This window comes from Aquila chrysaetos, chromosome 5, assembly GCF_900496995.4.
Source record: "Aquila chrysaetos chrysaetos chromosome 5, bAquChr1.4, whole genome shotgun sequence".
In the NCBI taxonomy this organism is placed as follows: domain Eukaryota; kingdom Metazoa; phylum Chordata; class Aves; order Accipitriformes; family Accipitridae; genus Aquila; species Aquila chrysaetos.
Window position 1 is genome coordinate 10,251,180 of NC_044008.1, and position 17,101 is coordinate 10,268,280.

The 17,101-nt window shown below is 38.2% G+C and overlaps 1 protein-coding gene across 1 annotated transcript in view; it reads left to right on the top strand.

Annotated features, from left to right (window-relative positions):
• SEMA3E (semaphorin 3E) overlaps positions 1-17,101 on the top strand; it is a 148,821-nt gene that overhangs the window by 72,278 nt on the left and 59,442 nt on the right. Inside the window, exons 2-3 of the mRNA XM_030016018.2 lie at positions 4,060-4,220; positions 13,611-13,670. Of these exons, the coding sequence (XP_029871878.1) occupies positions 4,060-4,220; positions 13,611-13,670 (221 nt within the window). The remainder of the gene's footprint in view (positions 1-4,059; positions 4,221-13,610; positions 13,671-17,101) is intronic.

The following is a 17,101-nucleotide window of genomic DNA, read 5'->3' on the forward strand; positions in this document are numbered from 1 at the left end:
AAGATAGGAGTAGGAATGATCTTTTCTCTTTTGTCCTGTGTGTTGAGCGCTAACAACATATTCTCCCTAAACAATTCATCCTCTTTTTCTCTTGCTTTTTATTTCTTTACACAAGATCTTTACAGAGGAAAGGCTTTTTGTCACAAAAATCTATAGAAACTCAATAAAAGAAAGGATTTTACTCAGCTGAAATCTTTAGCCATTCCCATGTGAGAAAGGAGCTGAGGGTTTCTAGTCCATGTGCTAGAACAGTTTATACACGCTATCCACTAACTGTTTAATATGAAATGCATAGACTATTTTGAGCACTAGAGCCAGAACTTCTTTCCCAGAAAAGCAATTTAACTACTAAATTAGAGTCATGCTACTGCTTGTTCACTCTTCCTGAAGCTTGAATATTTTGTTGCACAGCTTTGACAGGAAATGGAGAAAGCATCCATCCTTCCCTACCAATCTAGTAGGTAATAGCTTGTGATTAGACCTCTTTATGAAGAGAGAATGATCTGGGTTTCAATCCATTTAGAAAAGGAAATTGAAATCATGTCTGCTATTTCTCAGGTGACCGATTTAGCCACCAGAATATTTTAAAAACATTAGGCAGCACTATATTTTCTCTGGCCAGGTTCTCAAAGAAAATCTCAGTTGCACATGATCTTGTAAGTGCTAGATGTGCTCAGCAGAAATGTAGCTATTAAATCCTAGTACTAGGTAGAAGAACAACCTCTTTTTGGGCTATGCTCAAGTTTAGGTGGGATCTAGAAGCTTAATTTTTCAAATTAAGGGTGTAGGCATGAGCAGGAGCACAACTCTTGACACCTTGAGGAGTCTGTAGTCACAAGATGACCCTTGCAAACATTCACTCCCTATTGTGCCATGATTTCAATGACTAAGGGTATCTCAACACTGCAAAGTGCAACAATCCGTGAACTAATGATTCACTAAATGAGTGTGAAGGCTGTGCAACCTGTGGCTGCAGCAGCTCAAGTCTGGGAGCAGTACAGCTGCATTCATGTAGTGCTGTATCGAAGCCAACCAGCTTTGCTGCTGGAGCATAGCACTACATGAATGAAGTTCTACTGCTTCAATACCTGGGTCATTTACATCAACCCAGATCATGGTGAGATTCACTTGCCTAGAAATGACAGACATCTAGTGCCATTTTAGACTCCCGGATATCCCAGCCATTCTCCTGACATTCAGAAGGTGGTGTATCCTGTTTCTCTACACTGTCCTAATATCTCAGATATCCTACAAAGTCCAGAAATCCTAGTACCTTTCAAAGGAACTACATAATACTATTACATTTGTGTTTCAATAACAAAATCGCTCCCCAGGTCCCACTGCTTGGTGTTTTCCAGCCCTTCCAGATGTCAGGTTTACTTCTGTGCTTGTGTCTACACCCATGGCAAAACCATGCCTGTATAGCTTTGCTGGAGGTAGTCCTAGAAATATCTCTTTTTACAAATTTGATCTTGAAAGGTGTTTAATATTCTCAACTCTCATTTCAGACAATGAGAGTTGCAGGTGTATTTGGCAAGACTGAGCCTTGTATGAATAGTTACCAGTGTACATGATCAGGTAGAGGACTCTTGATCGTGCCTTGTGATCTCATTGAGAACACGTGAGTGGTATCTCTGATCTATGTAAAGAAATATTGCCTCATTTATGAAAAACTTGCCTTCAGGACAACATGGAAATAAGTCTGGGGAAGCTACCACAGTATCCTTTTGTGGCTTATATATATCTAGAATTTAAAATGCAATTCTTTTAACTCCAAGACTGACTCAAAAATAAAATATATTGGATGTTTTATATTCTTGCAAATAAAAAGTGGCTTTATTTAGAACCAAAAGAATATTTCCTTCCATTTCTAATCTGATCACAAACAAGCAATGGTCTGAAACAGCAATCTGATGGATTTGCTTGTCAAGAGAAGCTTGCTTTGAAAGTGCCATTTCCACATTGCTTTGCGGTTCTGTGCTGAGTGTGTCACTGTCAAAGAATGTATCTTGTTCACTGGCCAGTACTCAAAGCTTAGACAAAAAAGACTTGTTCTGCTCATCATGATGGTCCTCTCTGTGACTTAGTTTTCCCATTTGTTAAATGAGGCCAATCACACCCAGGTGCAAAGTGTTTTGACCTCTACTGTTAAAAAATGTTATGGAAAGCCTAGATATTAACATTATTCTCCACAGCTATTTAATCAATAGATTTTTTTTTTTAATCTATCTGTAGATAGCTCAGGAAAGAAAAGAGTTGTGAGGCTGAATTTCTAGTATGACTCCTTTGATAGAAATTTTATCATCTAGGGAAACAGCTTTCAGAAACTAGTAGATTTCAGCTTTTGTTGACTTGAATCAAACCTAGTCAACAAATGGAACAAAACACATTTACCCTATTATTGAATTCCCTTATCATCATGCACGCAATATAAATAATAATTTAAAAGAAAAAGAAATTGTGGCAATTTGTTGGATTAAATTAATATCCTCATTGAATGCTAAATTACTTGCCTTGACTCAAAAGATTTGTTCTCTTTTCTATACTTTAGGATATAAGTAAGGTATCTCATGAGGAAAATTGGTCATGCTAAATCTTTTTGTGGGTAAGGTAAATTTGAATTCAAATATAGAATTAAAATCTCATTGGTTTGGAACATCCTTTTCTCAGGAAGCAAAGGACAAATTTTAAACAATGCTTATGAATTTTGGTGGTTTAATATTTGGGTACCTTATGAGGCTGCATTCTCAAAAATCACAGCGTATATGGATCCCAAGTGGATGCCATAGTGATAGACCTGTGCGAGGATTTTCTCTGACATGTAGGACCAGTCAGTCCCCTTGCAGGAGACCAGCCGTGTCCTCTATGTGGCTGACAAGCTGCTGCATGGACAAATGAACATAAATGCTGGTGTGGCACACAAGCTGGAGCCTCTACCCCAAACTGGGTGAGGGCCTATTCGTTGTCTTCACTAGTTCTGGGACAATCTCACTTCTCCCAACATCAGCTGCTGGGCCACATCCAAACAATTGGAAAAGTTATGCTTAGGGATAGCTCTGAGGATAAGCTGAAAGGAATTTAGTTGCTTTTACCAAGAGTGATTTTTGTTTCTTCAAAATAAAGCAATTAATCACAATCTAGCCATAGGAACATAGTGCCTTTCCCCCAGTCCCAGCTCTGCTGTTTTGGAGACAGTCTTAAGGTACTCTTTGTAATGACTTCTTTTGATGCTTCCTGACAGCAAAATGATTTTCAGCCTCTCTGGCTGCTGCAAGCTGGGCTGTGCTCTTCACCATCTGCTCGAGAGTGCAGAAAGACCCCTGTGCTTGCCTCCTTCTTCCTTCCTGAGACCTGATTCCAAGTTTCTGCAACATTACCCAGGATGAATTTCCCTTTCTCTGTGGAAGTGACTTTAGCCTGGATCATGTGCAGCTAAACCCCAGCTCCACTTATCTGATCAGTGCATTTCTTGACAAAATCAGTAATTGCTTGGAAAATTATGAATATGCATTTCACAGATTTCATACTCTTCTCACTGAATTTAGAGGCAATATTTTTGGTGAACTGAGTGGAGACTGTGCTGGGCTTAAAACAAGCAACCCCAACCCCCCAGAAAACAAAACCAGAACAACGTCGTGCGTACAGTAAAAACCTGCAGTTTGACATGCCTGAGGGAAAGACAAGGAGAAAATTTCCAGTAATTTTTTTCAATTTCCATAAATTCATTCATTTTTTCCCATTTGCAGTTAATGTCCTAAGCAGTGTTTTTTTTCTTTTCAGAAACTGTTAAGGACAGAACTTACTTTCACCCATCCCCATCTCATGATATTTTGAGCACAAAGATTATGATGTAAAGATTCATACACAAACCTCATGGAGAGCTGGCTCATTTTGAAAATTGTTCCCAGGTGTTTTGTGTCTCTTTCTTACTCAAAGATTATACGATTAGCATTTTAATGTCCCACAACTTCTTGTCTAGTTCCCTAGGAGGATATGAAAATGAAGCCATGAAAGCTAAGCTGTTTGGTATTTATCACACACACTCTGATTGTATTTCAGAGCTCTGGGATTTAAACAGGACGTCAGTCTTTCATAGCCCATTTGGATATCTTGGTCTTCATATAATGCTGCTGGATGAGTATCAAGAGCGACTGTTCGTGGGAGGAAGAGACCTCTTATACTCCCTCAGTTTGGATCGAGTCAGCGACAACTACCGAGAGGTTGAGTAAAAAGCTATATGTATTAGACATTTCGTGTCGTAATGTGTAGCACAGAATATCAGAGTTTACATGACTGGAAATGAGATAATGGAGTTTTTGTAGATGTTTTGTGCATGAACTTTAAGGTCATGTTTATATTTAAGAAAAATACACTAATTACCATTTTTTCCCCAGTAATAATCCATAAGGCTCACTCTAGGTGAAGAGATCTGGGGGTCATGTAGCTATTTCTCACTGTTTTTCAAAATGTTTACTGATGTTTAGAGCATCTCACACTTTGTGCATACCTGATTTCTGTATCTCTGCTATATTATCAAGGAATAATTTCTCGCTGGTATTTGTGGGGGACTTTTCCACAGCAGAAGAGAAAATGAAAAAAAAAAAAAGATATTAAAATATAATCAGCACTTAAACTATAAGAGGTTTTCAATAGCAGCATAAACCATGCAGCTAATTTTTAGCTTTGTTTAGAAATGGGATTTTGCATTGGTTTGAGCCAGAGGTGCTATTAAGTAGTAACTGAAAGTGGCATTTGAAGTCTGCTCAGTGGTCTGTGAGAGAAAGGTGCCTTAAGTTATAATCCTACCAGAGAGCTCGGTACATCACAGAAACCACAACTGATCAGCCAGCTGGCAATTGAAGTGGAGAGGCCAGAGTTTGAGCTGATGTGAGCCTTGGCTTCCTTACTCACTTCTACCCTTGGCAGCTAGGATTGGAAGCATACAGTGGCAAAGGGAGCTGGTAGGAGCAATGCTCCTACCTCAACCATCTTGACTGTGGATAAATGATGTCTTGAAATATTTAAGTTTTTCTTATCTACTTTTTAAAATTTTCGCAATGTGTTTTGATATATTTTCATTCATTCTCAAATTAATAAATGAATGAAAAAGTGAGTAATAAAATAAAGCCCCTCTGGAGAAATACAATTTTTGTCGATGTCCATATTGCACTGACCGCTGATGTTTCAAATTCTTTTCTTTCTGCCCCCGTGTTCTAAGTGAATATCACTGTTCTCATGCCAACACTCTGGTCAATTTTACCATAAGCAACCTTGCTTATCTCCAAGTGTAATTACCATGTTCCACTACGGTGAACGGATATAATATGCTTTATCCTTTTTATAAACAATTTGGGAAAGGCAATCCTAGATATGGGGAAATGAATATACTCAGGGAGGCCATTTGAGAATTTATCTACATTAAAAAAACCATAATAATTTTTTAACTCCTCAGAGAGCAATGTTACATACTGAGCTTTGTTCCTCCACAGTGAGGTATGAGTTAACTCCTTTTCCATTTGATAAAAATTATTAATATCCTGTGACAAGATATTAGAGCTCAGGGATATGAAAACATTTAGGAAGCAGTTGTTTCTGTAAAATAAGCTTTTTTTCCCCTCTCTTCTTCCCCTTTTGGCAGTAAATCTTTATGAGGAAAGATGACAACATAGAGCACTTTATGCTTCTGTCCAACCACCATTGTCCCATCTGGACACACTCTTGAAATTCGTTGCTCTCTTTGTTGTTGTTTTTAGATGGAAGATCAGCCATTTAACCTGAAACCATACTCTCTGTCTTGAGACCTGTGTGCAGAGTATGACAAATTAATGGAAGTTCTTCTTGCCTCCTTGCCTGCTTTTATGATGTGCAAAAGATGAGAAACTGGAATAAATGGAGCTTGACCTAGCATGCTTAGAAACATGACCTCACTGGGACTTAGCTCCCTTGAATACAAATGTCATGATCCTTCTTTCCCAGTGTTCACTCAGTGCAGATCTCATTCAGTGATAGGTAGGGAAAATTTGATTGTCCTACAGCATTTCTGTTATATGAGAGCTTAATTACTGAGATACATTGGGGGAAGTTCCTGGAACTGAGAGACTGGTTGATTCATTATTACCAAAGTTCTTCATTAATCTGTCTTTAACTGTGTGTTGGTTAGCCTTTGACCTTTTCTTTCAGACTGAAGACTTTAGCTTAATTAATCTCAAACATCAGATATAATCTAGTGAAAGTATAGGACTGGAGGCAAGTTCCTGGGTTTTATTCTTGCTCTGGTAACCAGGATGAGTCACTAGCTGCAAAAGAGATGTTTCATAAAGTTGGTAGTTTGGGGCAGATTTGCATAGATTTTTTTCATCTTCTGTGTTCGAGAAAACAGTTTATGTGTTTTAATTCATTGACTTCCCTCTGTCCACAATTTGGAATATGAATATGCTTTCTAAAAACCAAACTAAAACCCATTCACAACTAGAGATGTACCCCCTCTGCTGTAAAACAACCCAGTAATTCAGTTCTAGCAAACATATTAGAAGGCCCCCAAAGAAAAACAACAAAATGCTGACTGGATATAAAATGCTTTTGCATTGAGACCTATTGACTGCCAAAGTAATCCAACATTTCCAAAAAACTCAACTTCTGATGCATATGAGGTATGCATCCTATAAATCTGCATTTAATAGACTATATTTCTTAAGGTTCCATTCTCTTCAGTTTTCAAATACAAAGTAGCACTCTGAAGGGTAGATTATGGCTTTTTCACATAAGCTATTAGCTGTTTATGTATATATCTACTAACATTATTTTAAGCATTGTTATCCTGGCCACTTTTCATATCCAGTAAAGAAAAGATACATACAAAATGGGAAAAATCTTTCAGGGAAGAAAACTACTACTGTCATTCTTGCATTGGTTGGCGAATCCAGAGGTTCAGGGTGAGCTCTCAGCTGTGGCATAGACCTTCCGTGTCATCTTGGACAAAGACAGAGCTTCACTTCGCCATTGGCCAAATAATATTTCCTTTGCCTACTTTGCCTTTTTTTTTTTACTCTTTGTATCTCTCCTTTCATATAATACACACAGAAATTTTCTTGCTTAAAGTATTTAACATGACTTACCACAAGTTTTTGAAATAAAGTTACTCATGCGCCTTGGTTTCCATATGAAGAATGCTCTAACACTAACAGTAGCAAGAATAAGGGAGAATACCAAATATGGTTATCAATATGTACAGAGAATTAAAGCCATAGAAGTACTTGAAATCTTGTGTAATGCCAAAGCTTCAGAGGTACCCTCCATGTGACCTTTGCTTTCCCTAACTTCTCATTCCCTTTGACACCACCTTTGGAATCAATCTTTACACATATTTGGGATTTGATCCAAAGTCTTTAAGGCTTGTAATGATCTAACACACTGATAGAGAACTTTCTTTGATATTTGGTGCCAAATTTATTTTAAAAAACATTTCAGTTCATTGTAATTGGTTCCAGAGCAGATCTTTGTTGACAGCAAATTTGAACCAATGCCAGTAGTTCATCACCACTGATCTAACAGCTCATAGAGAAGGATGACCTTTGTTTCTAGTTTTCGTCTCTTGTTGGAGTGAAAATAAACTGCACTTCCTATTTGTCCACAAACTCCTTACAGATACTCCTTCTTCCTAGCTTCTGCTTCAAAGGACTCATGAAGGCCTTGCTCTGAAAAGAAGCCTTCCTCTGTCTGTAAATAAGCTTGTGCAAGCAGATTTCAATGTGCTGTTTCTGATCTAGTACGAGATAGCCCCAGGTCAGGACTTATGTCTCTGTTGTAATATAGAGCCCCCATAATATAACCTGCCTCTAGTGAAGCTAGCTATATTTCCACTCCAGAGCTGGCTGAGCACAAGTCTGCAAGAGCAGAGCTTGCTTGTATCTCCTTTGAATACTGTGTAGGAACATACATATATATTTTCAAACTGAAATAAGAAGCACACAATTTAGCAGTGACTTTGACTATCCATTGGAATTACTTCCCAAGAGGCAAGGTGGCTATGTATTTGTTGATAAATATATACAATATCCAGTCATAACCAGATATTTTTGCAGAATTTGTGTTTCAGCCAAACACAAGTTATGTGTTAATTAAGCACTATTTATTAACTTAAACCAGGGAAGGGATAGTTGAATTGCTTAATTGCTCTGTCATATACTAGAGTTCAGACTAGCTCACACAATAGTCTGTTTTGGCCTGAAGTGCTATAAAGCTCATATAATTTCTTGAAATTAGTTTTCATTAGATATGCCATCCTGTTTTTTGAGGCTAGTGACTGAATAGGGAAACTGTTTGGAGACACTAATTAACATTCCAGCTCCAATTAAAGTTTTCCCCATAACTGAATTTGCTCAGTAGCTGTTGTCTGTACTGCCTTACAATTCCAATTTTCCCATGAGGAGTATATTTAAAGGTAGCTTTTTCCTGTCTTTTAAACACAGAGATAAAATTACATCATCCAGGTCTCAAGGATGATCATATTATAGTGCAAGATGAGAAAACATCACTAAACAAGCAATTTAAAAATTTATTTCACAAGAACCTGCAGGGGTGAAAAGTTTTGAAAAATTATGTCCAAGCCAATAATTATGCCAAGCATGCCGCCCAGTGAAATGCACGTTAGTGTGATGTTATTCCAGTCTATATGCACAGGAAAATTTCCCAACAATAGTTATTGACAACTTGCCAAAAGATTGTAATCCTGGCAAAGAATCAATTCAAAGTTAAAGCTGGTAGTTGTCATAACCCTAAAGCATACACAGGAAAAATAATATGTGGCAGGTTAAAGGCTACCATTACAGCTGATTAATATCTGGATTTCCACACAGTGCAAACACGTCCTATGTTATGCTATTTAAGTACAACAGGAATAATTACACAAACTTAATTAAGTACAGTAAGTACACCTTGGTAAAGTATTGTATGAGCCACTTACTACAGATTTCTTTGCAAATGATCATAAAAGACTGAGCAGCTCTTCTCAATTGTTTGAACTGAGCTAAGAAATCCTTATGAAGATTTCAAGATTAAAAACAATACTTTTTTTTTTTTTTATGTTTTGCAGAACATTTTTTTACTATACACATATTTGACTACTGCGCTTAGACCCAAGATGCATGTAAAATTGAATTTTAAAATTTGGTGTGATAGCAAAATCTGATATGCAGAGGGTTTTTTAGTCTCCAGTCTAAAATAATCTTGAAGGGATTAAAATCTTAATCTTCATTTATGTTAAGACTCATAAACCTCGTAAGATTTATGAGTCTTAAAAAGTAATTTCTGGATAGAAAAGCTTCTTCAGGAGACTCATATGTGTTACTAAATAATTCAGACCCATCTACTTCAGGCAACTTACATGGACTTGCCTTAGAGGTAGGCAATTTGCTATGACCACCAAAGATAGAATCGTACACCTCTGCACAACCTGCAGAAAAGGTACAGAAAAGGTCTGCCTTTCTTACTCCTTCTGGTAGGCACCTTTTGCTAAGGTAAACCACTTTAAATATCTCAATCGGGAATATGCATATGGCTGAACCAACACAGAACCAGGGCTTCGTTTGGAGAAGGATTTGTGCAGGAGCCACTTTGGAAAGCAGATACCTAGCCGCAGTGGTAGATACAGGGACAGAGGGCAGCTCCTGTTACACATTAGCCTTTTGATTAGAGCAGCTTGCCCAGGAAGCAAAGCCCTCCATCTCCTCTGCAAGAGGTTTGTGCATACATCTGCTGCTTCTCATTAGATCATGGAACAGATCCTCCTGGAAGATATGTCAAAACATATGGAACACGGGGAGGTAATTAGAGAGATGGTCAACATGGCTTCATCAAGGACAGATCATGCCTGACTAAACTAGTGGCCTTCTGCAATGGAGTGACTGTATAAGTGGATGAGGGAATAGCTATGGATGTCATCTGCATAGACTTCTGTAAGGCCTTTGATATAGTCCTCCCAAACATTCTTACATCAAGGTTGGAGAGATATGGATTTGATGGATGGACTATTAGATGGATGAGGAATTGGCTGGATGGCCATGTCCAAAGAGTTAAGTCAATGGCTCAATATCCAAGAGGAAACCAGTAATGAATTGTGTCCCTCAAGGGTCCATATGGGGAAAAATACTATCAACAACATAGGCAGTGGGATTGAGTACATCCTCAGGAAGTTTGTGAATGACACCAAGTTGAGTGGTGCAGCTGATACACATGAGGGAAGGGATACCATCCAGAGGGACCTTGACGGGCTGGAGGAGCAGGCCTATGTGAACCTTATGAAGTTAAACAAGTCCAAATACAAGGTCCTGCACATGGGTCAGGGCAATTCCCAGTATCAGTACAGACTGGGGGATGAATGGATTGAGAGCAGCCCTGTGGAGAAGGGCTTGGGGATACTGGTGGATGAAAAATCAGACATGAGCCAGCCGTGTCCACTTGCAGCCCAGAAAGCCAACCATATCCTGGGCTGCATCACGGGAAGTGTGGCTAGCAGGTCATGGGAGGTGATGCTGCCCCTTCTACTCCACTCTTGTGAGACCCTACATCGAGTACTGCATTTAGAGTGTTAGAGTGGGTGCAGAGGAGAGCCACGAAAATGGTCAGAGGCTAGAACACCTCTCCTGTGAGGACAGGCTGAGAGATTTGGGATTATTCAGCCTGGAGAAGAGAAAGCTCTGGGGGTACCTTATGGCAGCCTTCTAGTGCTTAAAGGGGGCTTATAGGGAAGATGGAGAGACTTTTTATCAGGGCCTGTAGTGATATGACAAGGAGTAATTATTTTAAATGGAAAGAGGGTATATTTAGATTAGATATAAAGAAGAAATCTTTTACGATGAGGGTGGTGAGACACTGGAACAGGTTGCCCAGAGAAGTTGTGGCTGCCCCACCACTGGAAGTGTTCAAGGTCAGGTGGAAGGGGCTTTGAGCAACCTGGTCTAGTGAAAGATTTCTGTGCCTATGGCAGGGGGGTTGTACTAGGTCATTTTTAAAGGTCCCTTCCAACCAAAACCATTCTATGACTCTATGATTCATTCTACAATTCTATGCCAAGGACCAAAATTCTTGTTGCTTACACTGCAGCTGCTTTTCAGCATTCCAGACAAAGCAGGAGCATTGGGTTACCTCTTTGGCTTTTTTATCTTAATTCTGTGAATGCATTTAATTCAGTATGTCTTCAGTGGAAAATGTGCATATAAAATGTTTTCAATACCACTGGGACTAAGTATCCAAATACGAAAATAATCACCTACACACAGTGTATTTGATATTAGGTTACAGAGTCAAGTGTTTTATACCCTTTGTGATTTCTCTGTTCCTGTTCCTACTAGCTATCTACACCTGATGTGGGCAAAAGCCCCCATTTTAGCCTGCTAGTTAGAACATTTGTTTGGGAAGTAGAAGCTGTGACTTCAAACTTTCAGGCTCAGGAGGTCCTGGAGTTCATATATCCTAACTTCTAGGCTTTTGGGATAAGGACAGGCTGTTGCCTATTCAATCCTTGACCAGTGAGCAAAGTAAATGACTGTGGACCCTGAGTTTTGCACTGACCGAAGCAGGAATGGTCTGACCAGGGCACCAGGATGAGTGCACTCATGGGAGTTCAGCAGAGTTCAGGTACCTCCCCAGACTACACAGCAGCAATACAGGCTAGATGAGGGTTAATTCTGGTCATACCTAGATGAGTATAAGACCATTTGGCTGAAAACAAATGTTCTGATTAATTTAGGTTCTTTGCAAGATTTAGAAGCTGTCTGAAAATAGGTGGTCTGACTCAAGCACTGAGACTTAAACACTGACAGGCTGCTGATGTTGACAAGACTAACATATAGCTGACCTCTTGCTTTTAAGCACTAGGCCTGTAGGATTTATAATTTATCCCCACTTTTCTTGCAATTTACTTTTCTTGTAATTTATCCCCAGATTTTCTTGGGTTAGAATTATTCCAAGAAAGCTAAGTTAATTCAATTACAAAAAAGGAAGAAAAAAAGCCTAGCAGAAGAGGAACTTAATTTTAAAATGTTTTCCAGATAGAAAAATAATTTGTGATTGGAGTGTTGACAAAAATGTCTTAATGATGACATCCATTTTTTGAAACTTATTTGGCTTCAGCCAAGCCTGATACCACTGAAGTGAACGTGGGGTTCTTTTTCACTTTTAAAAGTTCTAAGAAATGAAGTAATCATTCCAGTCTGCTCAGTCATTATTTAACATTGTTTTCATCCAAACAAACCATGCATCTGGAATGAAACACAAATTTTATACAGTAGGTAGCTGAAAAAAGTCTCGCTTGTATAATTTGGCTTCACTTCTAGTAATTGACTGTGAGGAGCTGATCCTACTCCCAGGAGGTTAATTGCTGACCCTCATTAACTTCACTGTAAACCATTTTCTTTCCTAAGTGTCACTTAAAGCAGGAAATCAGTAGTTCAGAATTAGTATTCTATGTTGAAAGTCACTGACAATTTAGCAGAAATGTTTCTACTGGATTTATATAAAATGTTCTATCCACTACCTTCCTTTAAATTCTGTTGCCTAGTATCAAGTTTGCTGAGTTACCCTAAACAAAACAGTTGTGTTTCAACAAAAATATTTCTTAACTTATTGTAAACTTTTATAGATATTTAAAAATAAAACTGGAATATTTTACTTAAAAACTGTTCAAATAGTAACAGAAACTTAATTAAACTTTATAACATAAAATAAAAAGTGCATATATAGTGTGATTAGTCAAGTATAAAGGCAGGTGCAAAGTCTTGCACCTGGGACAACATACCCAAAGAGCCCAGTACAGACTGGGATCTGTGTGTCTGGGGAGCAGCCTTGCTGAAAGGGACCGGGGGGTCCTGGGGGACAAGCAGCTGAGCGTGAGTCATCAGTGCATTGCTGCAGCAATGAAGGCACGTTGGCTCCTGGCTGCATCCACAGGGGCATTACTAGCAGAGGCAGAGACGTGATCACCCCACTCTACTCAGCACTTGTCGGGCCTCCCCTGGAGTACTGGGACCAGTTCTGGTCCCCACAATTTATTAAAGATGTGGAGAGACTGGAGACTGTCCAAAGGAGGGCCGCAATGCTGATCAAAGGGCTGAAGAACCTGCCCTATGAGGAAAGACAGAAGGAGTTAGTTAGGTCTTTTCTCCCTGGAGAAGAGAAGGCTCAGGGGGAACTCATCGCAGTGTTCCAGTACTTAAAGGGCAGCTACAAAGAGGACAGAGGCTCTCTCTTCACACGGAGCCACATGGAGAAGATAAAGGGGAACAAGCTGCACCAGGAGATAACAAAGAAATTTTTTACAGTGAGAACAATCAATCACTGAAACAACCTCCCCAGGGACATGGTGGAGTCTCCATCACCGGAGGTGTTAAAGATGTGATAGGACAGGGTGCTAGGTAATCTCATCTAGGTTCTCTTTCCCGTGAAAGGTTGGGCCAGATGATCTTTCGAGGTGCCTTCCAGCCTGGGCTGTTCTATGATTCTATAATTCTGTTCTAGGAGTCTTTCAAATGAAAAATAGTGGAAAAGCTGGATTGACATGATCAGAGTGTCAGTTGAATGATTTTCTATGTGTTTGGGTTTTTTTTTTTCCTCAGATCCATTGGCCTAGTACACCTCTGCAGGCAGAAGAATGCGCAATTAAAGGAAGAGATGCTGTAAGTATCATTAATTACAAATCAAGTATACTTTAATGATACCAGTGGCTGGTCCAAAACAAGGATTTATGTATCCCTAAACTGCAGAGAGATCAAAGCACAGATATAATTCTAAGTGTTGCAGCTTAAAAATGTGTAACTACTGTGAACACACTAAATTATTAGTTTAATTGCTTTTCAAACCAGATCATAAATGGGCAAGGAACACTTTTGATCGTATGAACTTTCTCTTAATTCTTTTTCTGGCAATATCAAAGAAAGCACCTTACTAATTCTCCTTTCCCATTTCTGTTTCCCTTTCTATTCATACACACAGGATACCTTCTCCGTTCAAACTTTTTTACATTCTAATTTATCTTTAAAATTCACATTCTCTAGAATACTTTCAAAAAAGCAGTTAAATTATTAATAATTATAAAATCTACTCTAAATTGTTTTGCCCTATAGGTTTTTTGGTATATTAATTAAAATATTTTGTTTTAATGAGCCCCAAAACCGTTCCATTCTTGTGATCCAGTGCTTTGACCGTAATCAGTTCCCGGGGAAAAGCCTGAAAGCTCACTGACATACAGCAGCTGATATCATTGGCACCACAGGATGAAAGTTCTTCTGGATGGGAGCTCTCTTTAATTTTGCAGCGCACCAAGCTCATTATCTGCACCTCATAAACACACAGCAAGTACAACACCTAATAAATCCCACAGCTGAGAGAGCTCACACTGTACCAAAGGATTTGAAAATGATGATAGTTTTACAGCAAGAGCGACAGGAATGTAGGACATAGAAGGGCACATGCACAGTTTTCCCACAAATAGAGCAAACAGGCAGCCTTGATGATAACCACAACATATTCCCAGTAAAGATTAGGAAACTATAAAGATTCCTGTTGAAGTACAAGCATGCGAACAGGCCACATCAAGGGAACTTGTGAACCAGATTGGAAAATAATAATAATAATAATAATAATAATAATAAAACAACCCAACATGATACTTCTCTCCTTACACTCACCTGGCCTAGAACTGATCCTTTTTGAGGTATCTTAAAAGTTCATTGCATTTTTCTGAATGCTTTTGTACCCTTGAGAATTTCAGGTGGCTTTGGTTGAAAATGGTGTTTTTCTACATTATCCAAACTTTATGATCCTATTAAATGAATCCAAACCATAAATTCTTTGAGCTTTATTTAATACTACCTCTCAGCATAGGCTGTTATTACAGTTAAAGCTCTGTCATCTTTCCTTCACCACTACATGATGGGATTTATTTTCTGATACTTTGACAATATTCTTTGGGTTAAATAAATACAGAAATGGGTACTGTTTTTCCAATGTAATGTAAAGGTATCCTCCTCAGACTCATGAGATTCCCTAAAATTCAAAATCTTTTATAATCCAATCTGTTATTATAAGCCTTCAAATTTGCATTGTAATGAATGAGATAATTTAAAGAACTTCATATCTTTCCCACATCACTCTGTACTCTGAAAGTTTGGTCTCTATTTTTTTAAAAGAAAAACACAGAATTTTAAATAATCACAAGACTCCAGAACTGGAGTCTTTAAGAAAAAGGTGTTAAAATTGCAAAAGCTGGAAATATTGTAATACTAAACAATATTCTGATCCTCACATGAGACCTAAATATGTATGGGACTATGTGAATGAATAAGATTAATTAATTCCAGGGAAACCTTAGTAATTTTCATTAGCATGCTCAGTATTCAGTAAGCTAAATTGCTCAACCTGAAAGGAATCTAAATTAGAATAAAAAAATTTCTTATTACTTTTCTTTTCACCTTTGATTTTGTAGCCATAAACCAATACTGACTTAATGGCATAATGTCTTAAAATCAACCCTTTGCCATTTTTTAAGTTCTGAATGCTATTTTTCCCACTGTAAAATCTCAGAAAAAAAATTACTCATCAGTGCTCTTTCAAACCTTTTTGCTTATTTCCAAGCTGCTTCTTTCTTTATTTTCCTTTGCAAAAGATCTGTTACTCAAGGCATAATTAACATTAAGCAGAACTACAAATGCTGTAATAAGCATCTCTGTTGAGGTACTTCAAGTGTTCTCTGCTACCTCTTTCTGTATAACAGAACAGGCCACTTTTACAAGCTTTTACAACCTTTAAAAGTTATCGGTTCATCTTGTAGCAGTAAAACTGCAAGTATTGTAGTCATAAATACAGTTTCAGAGACCTTGTAACAGACTTAATAGGACAGTTAGAAAAGCCTTGTCTTAACAACACGTGTATCACCTTAAACTCAGGCCACACTTTTCTGATCCGGGTCAAGCCAAGGAAAAAATCCTTCTGCTTTCATCCAGTTTGCCAGGAAACACACCTGTGGTGTGAGAGCTTTTGATCCTTTCAATTATTTTATCAGAATTGGAAATCATTCAGATATAGAAATCAAATTCTGTAGTGATGACTAATTCCTTCACACAGAGAAGTTTCAGATGAATAAAATTCCAGAGACCTATTAATATGTCTATGGAGCCTCCTACAGACAACCACAACATTTAATTCATTAATATAGTAGGAAGAAAACTTATTTTAATGTTCCCTTGGCTCATGCATCTCTTCCTTGTTATGTGTACAGGATATTATTAGTGGGGCCAGCAGCAACGCCTAGTTGCCTGGCACTTCCCAGAATAGCACCTTGTTTCATTTGTTTATAAATGATAAAATGTAGCCATTTGGGATGACTTTTTTCTATATTTGGTATCTGCCTCATCCTGTTTTTTCTGCAGAAATTCTGAGGCATTTCTGTAAAGGCGCACAGGAGAAAAAAAAGTGTAATTTTTGCCCATTTAAAAAAAAAAATATCCTAAGATCTCTCTTCCTCCACAGTGCTTTTGAGACAAAGATCAAGAGCTGCAGGCATATGTGGATAAAAAAGGAAACCATGGAGTAAAGACCAGACCACCACTGAGAGAGAACAGAGGGGATAAGTCAGGAACGTCATACTTGGAGGGGAGGCAGAATGAGGAACAACATCAATGCCCAGTACAGCGTCTATTTAAAAACTGCAAAGCAACATAAAATTCCTATGTATTAACATTCTGCTACCACCAGTCAGCAAACGTTTGTGAAATGCACATGCAAAGTGGGCACCTCTGTCTCTGAGTGTTGATCCATGTATAGAGGATCACATCCTACTACTCACAACTCACTCTTCTCTCAACTTCTCTGACAATTCAAGTAGCAAGTTTTTTTCAGTGGGTCTAAAAAATTTTGTCCAGGTGAGAGATCATGTGGATGCCATATGAAGGAAGACCTTTTTTTTTTTTCATTTACTTTAAAAAAAGAATAAATTAGTTAGGAATTAAGAAATTCCAGAAGTAAGATGTTGCAAGTTGATTTGTCCTTTGCATACACATAATATTTACTTACACAACAGGTTACCTGCCTGTGTAGGTTACCTGCTTCT